At 34.7% G+C, this 15,351-nt stretch overlaps 1 protein-coding gene across 2 annotated transcripts; it reads right to left on the reverse strand.

Annotated features, from left to right (window-relative positions):
• Positions 1 to 451: 451 nt before the first annotated feature.
• LOC119084185 (TATA box-binding protein-like 1) lies at positions 452 to 13,657 on the reverse strand. 2 transcript variants are annotated; one of them, XM_037194058.1, is made up of 4 exons: positions 13,231 to 13,401; positions 3,321 to 4,443; positions 1,764 to 2,016; positions 452 to 1,688 (listed from the first exon to the last, which is right to left on the reverse strand). In XM_037194058.1, exons 2-4 carry the CDS (start codon positions 4,122 to 4,124, stop codon positions 1,465 to 1,467), a joined length of 1,281 nt encoding a protein of 426 aa, XP_037049953.1. In that variant the 5' UTR covers positions 4,125 to 4,443; positions 13,231 to 13,401; the 3' UTR covers positions 452 to 1,464. The 2 variants fall into 2 exon arrangements, with proteins under 2 accessions (XP_037049953.1, XP_037049963.1); XM_037194068.1 differs by lacking the exon at positions 13,231 to 13,401 and adding an exon at positions 13,412 to 13,657 and having other exon boundaries at positions 963 to 1,688.
• Positions 13,658 to 15,351: the final 1,694 nt, after the last annotated feature.

Below are 15,351 nucleotides of genomic sequence, written 5' to 3' on the forward strand. Positions count from 1 at the left end.
ATTTCAGTTCAAAAGATTATCCTCTCGACGAGAAATTGGTTCCACTCGCAATGTCCTTAAATCGTATTCCATCGACAGTGTCATAGAATCAATTTTAATCAACAGTAACTGAAATGATATATATATAGGCTCATAGGAGGCTAAGGTGTAGAGGATTTATAACGGTCATCGGCCCCTTAATATAAACTGAACTGAGAGGCAACTTACTTGCGACTTTCCGGTATTGTGCCGAAGAAAACTTTGTGAAACTTTGTTTGATGGTTACTTGATGGGCTTGTTCTTTTCGTCAGCGCGGCAAACCAATTTGTAAGTTCGGTTCGAAACGATTTCAAAAATTCAAAATTAGATTCAAAGTTTCTCTCAAACTGAAATAAATTACGTCAGCTTTCGTCGGCTGATGCAGGAACGAACGAAAGAAATTATTGGCAGTTTGAATATAGCGAGCACCAACTGTATTCGAGCGTATAAGTCTCAGTGCAAGAGTCGTCATTGCAAAGGAAAGTGACAGAAAAAATATTACGAAAAGTGTTGAGGATGACGATTCCATTTTTCATTAGGCTAGATTTATTAAGACGATGAATGAATGGTTCCGATAACAAAAAAACAAAATGACAAAAATTCAAATGTTCTTTAAACAAACCGATGAAGTGACGAGATCCAACACTTTATTGGATCGTCGATTTTTATTGGCTATATGAATTAAATAACGGACACAGCGATGAAAAAACGCTAAATGTCCGGCCAATTGCCTTCCATTGGCCATTTTTTTTCTGCATTATATCCGTTCCAGTAAATTTCCGAAAACAAAATGTTTTTCTTTTTGAATGAATTGAATTTTTTCCGTTTATTTATTATAGTGAACAACGATTGATTTCAGTCATATTTTGTTAATTTAAAAAAATAAAAATAAAAAATTGTCTCGAGGCGGAAAAAATACGAACGAAATAATAAAAAATAGAAAATTGGGCTCTCAAAAGTTGTGATACATTTTCCAGATATTTTGTATATATTATTAATCGCTTACATAATTCAGGCGGTGGTAACTTAAAGTAGATTTTCTCATATTTTTTGTTTTGTTTTTTTCTACAGTCAATTAGTCGCGCGCGTCGACGATATTGTATCATCTCCCCATATCTTTTTTTTATCATTTTCAATTTTTCTTTTCCATTAAATTTAAATAAATTAATAAATTTAGTAATTAATTGTTAGCGTTTTTAAACTAATTCATCAGTAAAATATAAATCATTTCAACAATAATTTTTTCTTCAATTTTCTTCTCTTTCATTTCTTTTTGGTAAATTAATTGAGTTTTGAAACAACTTACAATATTGCCATTTGAATAGACGTGTTTCCTATTTTTCATCAAGACACACACAGCTCCTATTAACGTCTTCTTACTCCTCATGCACCTCCTGCTTCTCATCCTCCTCCCACTTCTTTCACATCTGGTCCCCATCAACAATTTCAAATATTCGCCACATCCTCGTCATCATCGAATTCATCCGACTCAGACACATACATATTATCGTCTATCGGATCATTACTGGCATGACCGAACGTATGCTTCCGTTTTGCGGAAGCGCTAACGTGTTTTTCTTTCTGTTCGGCAACGGTTCGCTTCTTTCGAAATTCATACACCAGCGGGAAAATGTGTTCGATTGCCGCCTGAACGTTTGCCACGCTGCTGGCTGTTTGTACATAAAAACAAAAAAATCGATTAGTAATGGCATCAGTGATTTTATTTGATGAACATGCGAACATACCTGTCACCGTAATACTTCCCGTCGAAAATATCTTAAGAGTAGCTTTAGGAAATTTCAGTTTATAGGTTACGCCAGGATGCAGTTCCGGTTCATAGCTGGCTTCATTTTTGTATTTTTCCGAAAAATTTACTATCTTAATAGCCCATGGCATGCTACACGTTCCAAGAACATTTACCACGCGAAAATTGTTAAACCTTACACTAAAACCTAATTTCTGAAGGCAACGAGCGTACCGACGTGCTGCTACTTTGGCCTGCAACGACAGAAGACGAAAAGTTACATTTTTGATTAATTTGGTATAGGAATGAGGCGATTCTGTTTTTCGATATTCAAACACGCTCATTCGCGACAAAACATTGTCAATTTCGAGCATATGTTCCGAAATTTACTAAACATGTGGACAGATGTGAACAATTAACCATTAAACAACATGGTACAAATGGTCTCGCAATGAAGCAAATATCATTAAGCATTTTTAACATACTTTACGGATCTGCGGGGAATTCGTTTATCGCGGAGGAGGAAGCTTGTATCCCGTTCCACTTCCAAGATGGACGAATTTTCCAGCAGAAACATAAGATATTTTATGCAACAAAACACAAAATGATCTCCCTACATCGAGAAGAGGACGAGAATGTATGTTTTATCGTCGGTTTTATCTCCATAGACGCACACTGCGGTTTATAAAGAATTTTTACACACCTTGCATTCAACTCCTTTAAAAGGATTCGGGTAATTTTATGGAATTTTGCAAGTATCAAAAGCAATAAGGTCTGATAACATTGGTCCACATACTTCCCGATTTCTAATCTCTAGCATTTAAACATTAGACCTGATGACACTCAAGAGCTCCATTAATATTGACAAATGGATTTTGTGTACATCGAACATTGAACATCGAACAAAAAATCCGAATCAAAGCCCTTACTCCATAAATTCATTTTTTAATAAAACATTTACTTTCCTGACGTACAGAAAATTTAACAAGCCGAAACCGACTATTGAAGGAAGATTAATTAAAAAGACAATAATCAACATGAGAGTATTCGGAGTTAGGAAATTGATGGCGTTTGACTGAACGTCTGAAAGGGTTTTCAAACTGCGGAAGATACTATGTACGGTATGTGCGTGTGAAAGATACGATACAACCGTTTTCGAACTTTTGAGTCTTTTATTTTGACCCGAAGCTATTTTGAGTGCAAACATTAAATCCTGGCAAAATATTGGGTTTGAATAAGGGAGAATCTAGGAAGAACTGACATATGAAGGGAATCTCCTTTGAGATAGTTGGACGAAAGGATCAAGTGTTTAGTGAATTTTACACATCTTCTATATTGGAGACCAATTGAAAATCAAAGGAACTAGAAACCGCTTTAGTTATAACTTTAGAGGATGTAAAATTCTCTAGAACTATGCTTAGCTTAGTTTTTCTGCTTTTCTAGCAGAACAATTTTTAATGAATACGTTCATATCAACAACTAGAAAGTTAAGTCTTAAGATCCAACTGAATCTTGAACTCAACTTCTAAATAAGTAAATAAATCAATTGATGCCTTACCTGATCTTCCGATGTAGCACCAGTACATGTAATTCTACCCGACGACCATATCGACGCAGTTGTATATGGGCGCCTCAATTTCATCGTAACCATACCATTCTCTCGCCGAAATTCCACATTGATACCATTCAATGCAATTTCGCGCAAATTCAAATGACACCTAACACTAAACGAACACACTACATTATTTATGACTATATCGATTTCGGGTTCCGGCTCCTGTTCATCCTCGTCCATTTGTTGAATCAGATTTTGTTCGCTGCTTTCGGTGACATCTTCCTCGATTTTCACTTCGGTTTTAATTTCATCGCCATTGATATCCGAACACGATGTCGTTGCGTTATTCGAATGATCTGAATGGTCCGATTGATTCATAAATGGCACGGATGAAGTTAACGTCGATAGGTCGGGATTGTGTGAGATGTGATGAGGATGTTGCAGGTTAATGGTTGAAGTTGACGGTTGACGAAATATATTAGCACTATCGCTGTTACTATGGATGCTATTGTAAAAATTGTAATTGGTGAATTGATTAGGCTGTTGTTGTTGCTGCTGTTGATGATGATGTTGTTGATGCAGTGTTTGGCTGTGATGATGCTGGACAGTTGACACACCAGTGGATAAAGTTGAACCGGACGTTGTCATCGGCGATATAGGGATGCTAACCATTTCATGCGGAAGAAGAACCCGTGTACCTTGGCCGGCATTGCTGCCATTCCCACCGCCGCCACCATTTGTAAGTGATTTCATACAATTTTTTTGCTGTAACAGAGTAGCCATACTACTCCCGTTACTGCAATACATAAATGGTGTTGTTGTGAATGGCTCTTCTTGACGAATTTTGATTCACGAAAAAGGTAAATTTCGCGATTATTTCACTTATGGACTCGGAACTAACGCTGTATTTTATGCGTAAACGACACACTAGTTCACAATGGCTCACAATAAATGAAAATGTCTTACGATTAATCACTTAAGAATACGATTTTTCGTTCTGGCAATTGTTTTGTTTTCGTTTTTCTTTTCTTCAAAATATCAATAGGTGGTATATTCAAATGTGTATTTTACTAAAGCACTTTGTTGATTCACATGAGTGTTGTTTTCACTATGCGTAGTTGAGCAGCTGAAAGAAAAGGAAAAGCAAAAGGTTGTTAATAAAATCTCAGTAATAAAAAAATCTTGTTTTTAAAGGATTCTACACGGTAAGGATAAAACAGTTATGTACACATGGTTCAATTGTACAACTTACTAAAAGGAAAATAAGAACGATTTTGACGTTGCCTAGCAATAAACCGGTTAACAAAAATTCCGGATGCAGTTGAACTTGCAGTCTTCCTATAGCTCAGAGTGTACAGATCCTCGACACTAAAGTTTTTAATGTTCACAAGGTGTTCATTTCTTATTCCAGCCTTTTGTTTTGGAACAAAGGAATTTGTCGTGATATAGTATTAGTGACTGCATAACAGTTACTAACATTTATGTATCAACGGTAGAAACGAATAACGAATAGAAGCAATCATTGACCTTATTTATTAACCTATAAACTTTTAATGAATTTTTCCTGATTAAACTGAGTTCGTTCCACATACTTTCCCAACAATTTTTATAATTGCTAAAGGTCCCCCATATCAAATGAAAACTTTTACAAAAGACTCGACTTCATGTGGGCAGATTTGTTTTTCTAAAGCATTGCATCAAATTCGAAGTAAAATTTCTATTTTCGTTGTTAACTTCATTCAACCCCCTGATGTTTACATTCGAAGAATTTTTTCTGGCATTGAGTGACATCATTTTATAAATGTAAATTCGATCTGTTAAAACAAGTGAAATTTCGTAAAATGTTATTTTGTCGGTTGCGTCTTTTCGTTACGAAATATTTAAGTTTAATTTGCTTTTTTTCTCTCTCTCTATCCATCTCGATGTTATTATCAATCCAGAAACACACAAATAAAATGCTTTGGTTGTAAGCGATAACGGTGTAGTGTGGGAAATTTTTATCAAAATCTCTCACAATTTTCGAAATTTTTAAAGAACCGAAAAATTGATGTGCTTTAATAAAATGCGACTGAACAAAAAAACAAAAAAATTCTTCGGTAAACAGACCGAATAATTTTAACCAAATTGATTTTACTGAAAACGATGAATGTTGAAATGTTAAAATATAATAAATTTCGAGCAAGACCACCTAATGATCGCACTTGTTAATTATTTGTTTGGAAGTTATATATTCAACTTCCAATCAAAATTATTATAAATACAAATATAGACACCATGGGTGAAAAAACACATCCAGCGACGAGCTCTAAACATGTTTCATATTACGAGTTTCATACAGACCACATAATTTCAGTATATTTTTGTTTAAAACATATGATGCGAATGTTCGTATACATGAAAAGCAATGTCATGACGTCGATATCAGATGTTATGACCTCCCCATATTTCGGATTTTTTAAGCGACGTAATACTTGCGAAGGATTATAATCATTTGAAATGCTCGCACAACACACACACAAAAATCTTATCAACGAAAGAAGTGTGTGCACGACATTTACATATTGTAATTTGTTTTAATATACAACAGAGGTTGAGCTGAAAATTGAAATTATTCCGACGAAGAAATTCTTCTTCTTTTTGGGGTCTGCAAGAGACAATACTTTATTGTTGCTTCTTTTGTCCACATTAACATAGACTGTAAGACTGAAAATGTAGTTGAAAATGTTTCTGTGCATTTAAATGGACAAACGAGTATATCCAATTCGGCCGGAAGTGTAAAATTTAGTTTGAAAATTTTCAATTTTGTCTTTTCAAATTTTTGTCGTGGACCGGATAGCTTTTTTAGTTATATTACCAGCAAAACCCGTTGTAAGACTGGGAGACCCCAATGAATATTACATGAATTCTCTTTGTATTTTAAAGCTTACAACTGTTCGTTGGAAAGAAAACAAAGTGTACGAATCAACGTGAGTGTAAGTACCACATCTGTGTACTATCACAGACAATTTGAATGAATAATTAATTCGGTTGAAAAAGTCATTCGATCCATCAGACGTTGCAAAGAGTATTTCAGCGAATAATGTTTTATCATGTCAGACGTAGTAAAAACACTGTTTCGTCATTGCAACGTAATAGCTCCAGGAGAATAACACAGTTCCGAAAACATGTTGATAAACGTTAAGGTATGGGTGTAACTAGTGAGTATGACAGTCAAATTTGAATTCGAGATAAAAAACGGAGGTTCGAATAGACAAAGGAAAGGGTACCGGCCGGCATACTACACATACGGAAAATGCCAACAGAATGAAAATGTGAATAGGGCCAAGGAAGAAGGGGGTTCTGGTTTAACATTCTACCAAACATTTTGTAAATGTCTGACTAACTTTCCTGCGCAACCGAAACACAGAATTCTTCGTTTTTTATCAATTGTTTCAGACAACAAAAATGTCTCAAACAATTCGAATTGAAAATTAGCTTGCACAAAACCATGAATGTGTCTGTATGTTATCTAAATTATTCACTGGCCATGCAATCACTTTTATTGGAGTTGAAGAGCAAAACACTAATCACCGACTTAAGCCGCAATCTAAGATCATTTCTCCGTTACTTCGCCATTTTACGATCTCATCGACGAGAGAAAAGGCACCGCAATGACTAATTGTTCAAATGTTCGAAATAGATGGAATGATTAATGTGTTTTGTCACCGGGTATAAATATGCAAAATCGTTCATTACACACACGTGTTCAATAAATTCAAAACAAATGACTTCACCTTGATAAGTCTGAGGGTTTTGACCTTGACAGATCTTCGACATGATCGGATTAGGCGAAATTGGAAACAATAACTTCCCGTAATTCGCTCACAGTTTCATCCATACCCCCGAGATTTTAAATCGAGATGAAAACGAGATTATTTTGTAAAACTAGCAGTTATAGTGTTAAGAGTCACTCAATCGTATATGTTCGAGTGCATTATCTTTCACGTTTCTTTAACATGTCAATTATACACATAGCGGTTAGCGTATCGTTTATTAATCAAATATCATTATTCGTTCGTGTTCGTTGCTTGGTTGTGCGTAAAATTCTATCAATTTTTTATTTTTTTATTTTTATGGAAATGGCAAGCAGCTCTCAATTTTCGTCGCTGACATCCAGTATATAATTCGGAACATATCTACAGTTTTATGATTATTTCGGTTGACCTTCGCATAATATTAAAAACATCAAACTATACGAAGATGAAAATTGGAAGATGATTTGAGTATGCGTGCGCATCAAGTGGTGGAGCGTGAGTGATACTAATTTTATGGAGTTCGTTTTGACATGAAATGTAAAATGATATTTCGGAACTACACCTTGATCCACACAGGTATAGAAGTTCTCGATTTTCGATAGAAATTTTCTAAAACCGTTCGCATTTCGTGGATTAAATGGACTAAATCGTATGGGAATAAATGAGATCAGTCCACCTTCGGGGATCCGCATTTCAATTTAGTCCATTTAATCCAACCTGATTTAGTCCCAAGAAGTGTGGCATCTTCGGTTCTGTGAAAACAGGCTAACGTTGCAAAGGCTTTGCTCATATTTTCGCATTTTTCTTTAGCCGAAATAGTTTTACAAATCAAGCATGTGACTCGCAGACACTACTATGAAGGCAAGGGGAATGACCACACAGACAGTTCTTTTCACACGATTTTCTCTCATCGTTTAACCTTCGTTTAGAAAGTAATTTCTTGTTGTTGATAACTAGATGTCAAGCTCGCATAAATATCACATTTACAATCAGAATTGTATCAGCTTTTGATGATAGTGTAAAACATTTGGATAAATTTCCTCCGATGAACATGAACCTGTTCGTTTGACTAAACTATTTAGAAGAATATCCACTCCCTATTTCAAATGTGTTACTGAACCGATTTACGTGTGTTTGCACACAATGCGCTGAAAAGTGTAAAACAATTCGAATGGAAACTTAGAGGCACCGAAATTATTTTCGGTATATAACTTTCCGATGTCAGTTCCATTCCAATTGAAAGCGAAACAAACAAAAACACTCAACGAAGCAAAATCGAAAGTCAACCCAAATATGTAAATACAAATAAGCCAACGAAAACCCAATTGAAATTAAATTATTGTTTTGTGAATACAAAAGCGTAAACACACTGTAGTACAACTTCTCCTTATGCATATTATACCAAGAATAAAATATGTTTACATTTTCCACATCTCGTCAAAATAGAATAAGACCTCAAAAAGAACTCGTTAATTTGAATTCAAAGTAAAAAAACTATGTGAAATTTTCACCACCGACGATGATCAAGAGTGTGTGTATCGTATCGTCGTTGTTGTTGTTTTTTTATAGATCGAGACCAAGCTGTTGTAGTAATTCCATTTTAAAAATTACAATATTTTTCATAACAAAAATTGATGCTATTGCTTCATAGAAATATGATGTTACACATGAGCTGCGAGGAGAGAGAAAAAAAAACTGTGTGTTCCGGTATAAGTAATTGATTATCGCAGACGACGATCTTCTACAGAGATTTTCATTCAGTTTCTACTGTTATTGTAATAATATATTCCGTTTTTATATATATGTAATACACTGTCGTGTCGTTATCGCATTTATGTATGCCTTGATTCGTATACTGTACAAGGTTTTCAAAATATATACAACACTTGACTCTGTGCGAAAATAATAAACGCTGGCTGTAGATCTACAGTCGGAGTTACGAAGTGTTTTTGATTTTAACAGATACTTCATCAGGTCAGATCAAATGACAATCCCGCGAAGAACTGGGTAAACAATTGTTGCAATAAACCGGCGCGTGACAATACTATTGAAGAGACGTACCACAACAGACTATGAGAAAAAGGGATTAAGGTTCAAAACGGGTCAAGAATACCCTTGGAAACAACTGCATCCCATGTGACCTGATTTGAAATTAACCTGCAATCAGAAAATCGTAAACAGTTCAGTCAAATCAGGGTTGATATCAGAGAGAGACTTGAAACGTGACCAACTGTTTTAGATTTTTATAATACAGATAAACTGAAAATGGTGTGCATTCGGAACAGTAATCTATTCACTCTCTCACAGTCCTTTCAGGTAGTGTCATATTATTCAGGTACAAAATGTCCTTATTTCAAGTTTCAAAAAAAAAATCCTTCTCGCACGAAAGGTTGCTATTTATTCATTTTTTACAAACATGTGACCATTGTGACAGAGTCGGACGAGAAACGTTCGGAAAAATTATCGTACTGTCTCCGTTGCGAGTTTAACAAAAAAGAGAAGAAGAGAACGGATCGGTTAGGTCCGCTTTTTGGTGGAAAGTTCAACCATCCGTGCGCTCCGTTCGACAGTTAAGAGCACGGTTAAATCATGCATAATACACAATGTTAAAATTTAGTACGATCCCGAAGGACACAGAAAGCAAAACAATTCGCCACAAATTGAATAATTAGCAGATGCAACACAAAATTACCTAACAATTAGGGCTCGTATGCGAAAAACAGCAACGATGACTGCATGAAGGTGTAATATATGCAACAGCAATATTAATGAATGATTGCACTTTGATGCACACAGTGACATTAGGATTTTCTACATGCATATGCTGTACATGTATGGACGAATGTGTGAAGACGAGTTTGTTCGTGTTTTCTAACATAATATCAGTGCTCAAAATTCATTTCATAATTTTGTGTATGCACAACATTTTTTCGAGTACTCAACAGTTGCGATATGCAACGATATTATTACGAGTCGGGAGGTAAGTACAAGCTTTCGTTAAGTCACATTTAATTTGTAGATAAAAATATTTATTTTTCGTACACTTAGAGTAAAATGCAACTGAAAATTGCAATGTGGTCACTGTCTAAGATAAACCGAAACAATTTTTTATGACTGGGTCACGTTTCGTCTGTTCTAGTATTTACACATTTATAACACCGGTACACCTATCGGCGAAGCACTGACATCGCTATTCATACCTAAATAAATGTTCTTTTTATAAAAAAATTTGTTTTACAAAACAAAACAAAAAATGAAGAGACACAAAAAAAAGGTCAGTGCAATGGTGTGAATGAACCCCTCTGATATATACTAAACAATAACCTCATGTTCATAGAGAAGCACAGAACGACTACGCTCGGTGTACTGTACAATAAACCACACACTACATATGCGCACGATATCTAGTATGAAAATCGGCATGGTGTGTTGTCATCGTTATTTTGATGGAATTGAAATAAAACCAAACAAAAAATCTCGTTCCTCATCTAGCTAATGTTTCTGAATCGATGAATTCAGATAAAAAAACAAAAAAAATTAATTGAGAAACCTGGAATGAACTCACACAATTTCGATGAAATGATACTCTGGATCATTCCGTAAAAATAGAAAATCAGTAGTGACTGGGGACAGCAGCTTGCAGCAGACTTCAATGACACTAGTATTTCACAGATTTCTTTTCTCATCAAATACCAGGGCGTAACTCAATCAGTAGAACCTTTCTTTGCAACATTAACACTTCAAAGACTATCAGCTGTCAATAGACAATGGTTAATGGGCGTGAATAGTGCATCTGGTGTACTTATACATAATTAATAGGTAATTGAGTTCATTCATTGAATTCGTTGATAACCCGGTCGACCCATTTATTTACTAGAACAACTCTCGACGTTATAATTAAACGAACAACACGAAAATGTTGGATGATCACTTAGGTGGTGTGGCTAAGCATTGATTAAAGGTAAATAAAGAGACATTGGTAAATTCTATCGGTTCCAAAACGCTTCAAAACACATATGGACATTGAAACGAAACCTGTCAAATTGGTATGTATCGAAAGGAATTAAATGCTTAAGTAATTTTCTCTAAAAAAATATTCAACATCACCACGCTCAGAAAAGCACCTTTTCAAAAATTGAATCTTATCTTAGTCTAGCTCCTCAACATTACAACGTTATCCCTCTCAATATAATCCCATTCAAGAAGAATCTCTATCCGGACGACAACATTTAATGGAAGTCGACGAAGAGATGGACAGAGACTCTTTTCTCATTTTTTGACTTGACGTTTATGGATGACAAGTAAGGTCCACAAGGTACGCAGGCCGATCGGATCACCAGCTACAATAACATGATGTTTAGTGTAAATAATTTCAAAATGTAAATTACATTTTAAGGTCGAGTAGGTTGGTGTGAATATATCTACAAATGATCCAAAAGTTAAAAAAAAAATATAAATTTTTTAGCTACAACCTTACACACAGAGGAGAAAATAGGTTGACCTCTTAACAGTATTGGATTTACAAATAATCCCCAAAATAGAACAAAGAAAATAGCAGGAGAATTTCGATTGATTAAATCAAACTCTCGAATATAGATATATTCGGTGAGACTCACCACGTGAGTCATCAATTATAATCTGCAATCGTTGTTTGTGATATTTTTTTTTTATCTATATACGAACAATGGGTATGGATAATTCCGGTACGGACACCAATGATTTCAAGTGAGAAAAAGTTTTTACAATTTTTGGTGTGCCACACAGTGTATTGTGATTATTCGATTTCCATTGACAGTAGAGACGAAGTTAATTATCGAAATTAGGCTGAAGATAAAATCTTTGGCTTTTTGTAGTGGGTATGTGTTCTATACACCAGGTACCGGTACGGAAAGCAAACTTACTGATTAAACAGAACGAGTTCGAGTTCGACGGAATGGAACACTACAGCGACCAGTGAATATACATCCAGAATGTTCCATTCAATACATCAAACGATATTCGAGAAGTGTTGGAAGCAAGGTGTAAAATGTCTGAAACATTATCAACAAACAACATGAACAGCAAATAATTTTACGAGCAGCAGAATATGTCGATTCCGACTGTTCGAATCTGATACCTGGTGAATCACCGGTCATAGGTCAGTATTTCAGGTAGAGTATATGTCCAATTACAAAGGGAAAAAGTGCAATTTGAAACTGAATGAACTTCATGCATGCCGAAAAATTGATTTCTCATACAAAACGACCGAAATATCAGTACCAGACTGATATACATATATAAACGAAGAAAGTGCAGGCGATTAAACGAAAACAAATGAACAAAAATGCAAATTTCGCACGAGTAAAATTGATCTTTGTTGCTGTCATTTTTGTTGAATTTTTCTTTTTTTTTTTCATTTATAAAGTGCGTTAACAACCAAAATGACGGCGCACTAAAAACCCGCATATCGATATATAGTTTTTTTTGTCATGTAGAATCATGATCATTGAAACAAAAATTAGTTCGTTCATCTTGGGGCGCTAATTTCTATAAATAGAGCCAATTCATTTGGGTTGTTTTTGTTGAACCAATTTTTTTTTTGTAATATTGAACGTGAAATGCGCTTGCGTTTTCATTTTCATCCACAAGAAAACAAATCAAAAAAAATAATAATAATAACAAATGACTCTCACTGGCTCTCGGATCACACGAAATATTTTCACTGCAAATGCTAGACGACACTCTACACTAATAGTCCATCCATTGCAAGAATAAGAATAAAAATAAAAAATTGAAATTGTCATCGTCTGAAGAAATGTTCTACACACAAAAATTTTGGTGATATTGAAATGAAGAAAAGACCCCATGATTATCGTAGACTGAACTCGTTTCGGCCCCCCCTGAGATTCCGACAAAATGATTCAAACAAAATCAGATTTTTTTTCCTGGAACAATGAGGATTCACATTTTCAGGTCAGTCTTCACAATTTTTCGTATCGAGTCATTTCGTCACTTTGTAGATGATCACATTCAATGCAATTATTTTTAATAAAAATTTTTTTTGTGAAAAATCGTGATTTTACAATGAAACTGTAACTCCTGACTAAAACCCATTGGCACAAATGTCCGTGTACACTTACCCGACAAATTTCTTCGTTATTTATCACTGTGAATTGGATTCCAACACTTCCTTTTTGTATTTTTAATATTTTTCTGAATTAAAGGACAACTACATTAATGCAGCCATTTTTAAAATGGCTGTATGACGGCTTAATTCCGTCTAAGACTAAATATTTTCAATAGCGCCACAAGTCTTCGTACCGAGAGAAAAAAGATGATTTTGACGGGCGACCGGCTGTTTGACAGTTCCGACAGTTCGATTTTGATTTGATTTCGTTTGCGATTTTTATGAATGAATGGTGTTGTTTTGCCGATGTAATCCGATGCACAGTGGTTTTTTACGTCGTTGATGCATAAATAAATGATAATTTGTCGATTTTCCACTGAATATCTTTGAAATTTTAGACACTTTTTGACACTTCAAAGTTGACACTTTATTTTCTTTCTATACGTTAGATGTCGGCAGTGTTGCTCTTTTGACTTTTATTTTTATGGGATATTCCATAATTTATAGTGTTGCAGTGTTGTCAGTGTTTTGCCATAAAATTGCAGGTGTCTTTCCCAGTAGTTATAATATTTTCTTTGAAATACTGGACCGCAGTCTTCGCAGTGTTGGCATGATATGCACAAAAACATTAAAATTTAAAATTGCACAGTATATAGTAACAGTGGAGAGTGTAAATTTTAAAATGTCGAGAGCATTAACACAGGAAATATTCGTAGGCTGAATAAATAATAGAATAAGAATCATTATCACTTACACTAAATCATTTACCCTTCTAGATCTGCTGCCCTCTTGGTGCTAGTAATCGATTCCCGTTTTTTTCACTCTGTCGTAGCACAAAATATAAATGACGACTATAGGTAAAGTATGGTTTTCACTCAACAAAAAGAACTCAGTGAGAAAGCAAGCTGACAAGTAAACAGAGCAAAATTGTAAAAATTCAATTTTGTCTCTCACACTGAGTATTTTTTTGGTAAATGGAAAGCAACCCTAACTTCTCCAAGTATACAGCGTTAACACTAACTGCATTTAACAATTTTTATTACATGCTGTATTTCAGTAAAAAAATTTCACTGAACTGAAACTGTACTAAAATTTCATTTGAAAATTACCGCACAGTTCAGCGATTTTTTGCGATAAAGGCCCCACTGATCTGTGTAACCTCATCAAATACAACCTTGGATCTTTTTCCTTCTGAAATGTAGAATCTTACGCCCTAAGAGTCGTTTATTGCTGCGAAAACAGTATTGCCGTCGATATTTCGATTAAGAACATTACTATGAACGAAAATTATTCCGGAGCATACAATAAAATTTTTTTAGTTTTTTTTAAAGCTGATTTTGTGTTCATAACATTATACAATCGTATGATGAAAGATCAAATGCTAAATGAAGAAGGACATATTGTTTACATCTTTGCTAAATATCCCGATAATCCCGATACTTTTATATGTAACGAGCCATAGCTTCGACTGAATAAAAAAGATGGCGAGCTGCACTCATGTTAAAAAGGGTTTCTGATTTCGGTTATTTTCTTAATTTTTCATTATACTTTACTGAATTAAAAATCAATTTTGCAAAATTTCAATTCATGATATAATGCAAAAATGGTATAAATAAAATTCGACATTAAAATAAAACACGAGAATATTTTGTTTAGAACCTAATTACGTTATTGTTTCATCCACAGTCGATGTTATTTTTTATTTGAACACCAAATATATTAAGTTCAACAAATGAAGCAACATAATAAGTTCGTCTGAGGATGAAATAAATGAAATCGCTATTTCCTCTTGTTTGTATCCAAGGTTCTGAAAGAACAGGTAAAGACACCTCTTAGTTGTATCTTTGTATCAAGGTTCGTAGAGAATAGGTTAAGACACTCACGAATGCGGGTGGTTACAAATTTGGTAAACGCACTCATGAAAATTCAACTTGGAAGCCATTTTTTGTAAGTTGAAATCGTTACATGTATTTTTTCAAATCTAGCTGGCGCCACAGTGAAACTTTGATGCCATCGCCTTCGTGATCAACTCAAAAGTGTCTTAACCTACTCTTTCAGAACCTTGGTTTGGATGGACAGACCATATCTGGTTTATAATTTCATTGTAACTGTATTCGCTCTATTCAAAAAAGTT

This window comes from Bradysia coprophila, chromosome X (genome assembly GCF_014529535.1).
Source record: "Bradysia coprophila strain Holo2 chromosome X, BU_Bcop_v1, whole genome shotgun sequence".
NCBI classification, from domain to species: domain Eukaryota; kingdom Metazoa; phylum Arthropoda; class Insecta; order Diptera; family Sciaridae; genus Bradysia; species Bradysia coprophila.

Coding starts and splice junctions, on each gene's coding strand:
- LOC119084185 (XM_037194058.1), bottom strand. CDS start 4,124: ATGTATTGCAGTAACGGGAGTAGTATGGCTACTCTGTTACAGCAAAAA. Junction 2,017..3,320: donor GTGCTACATCGGAAGATCAG/GTAAGGCATCAA, acceptor CTGTCGTTGCAG/GCCAAAGTAGCAGCACGTCG. Junction 1,689..1,763: donor GGGAAGTATTACGGTGACAG/GTATGTTCGCAT, acceptor ATGTACAAACAG/CCAGCAGCGTGGCAAACGTT.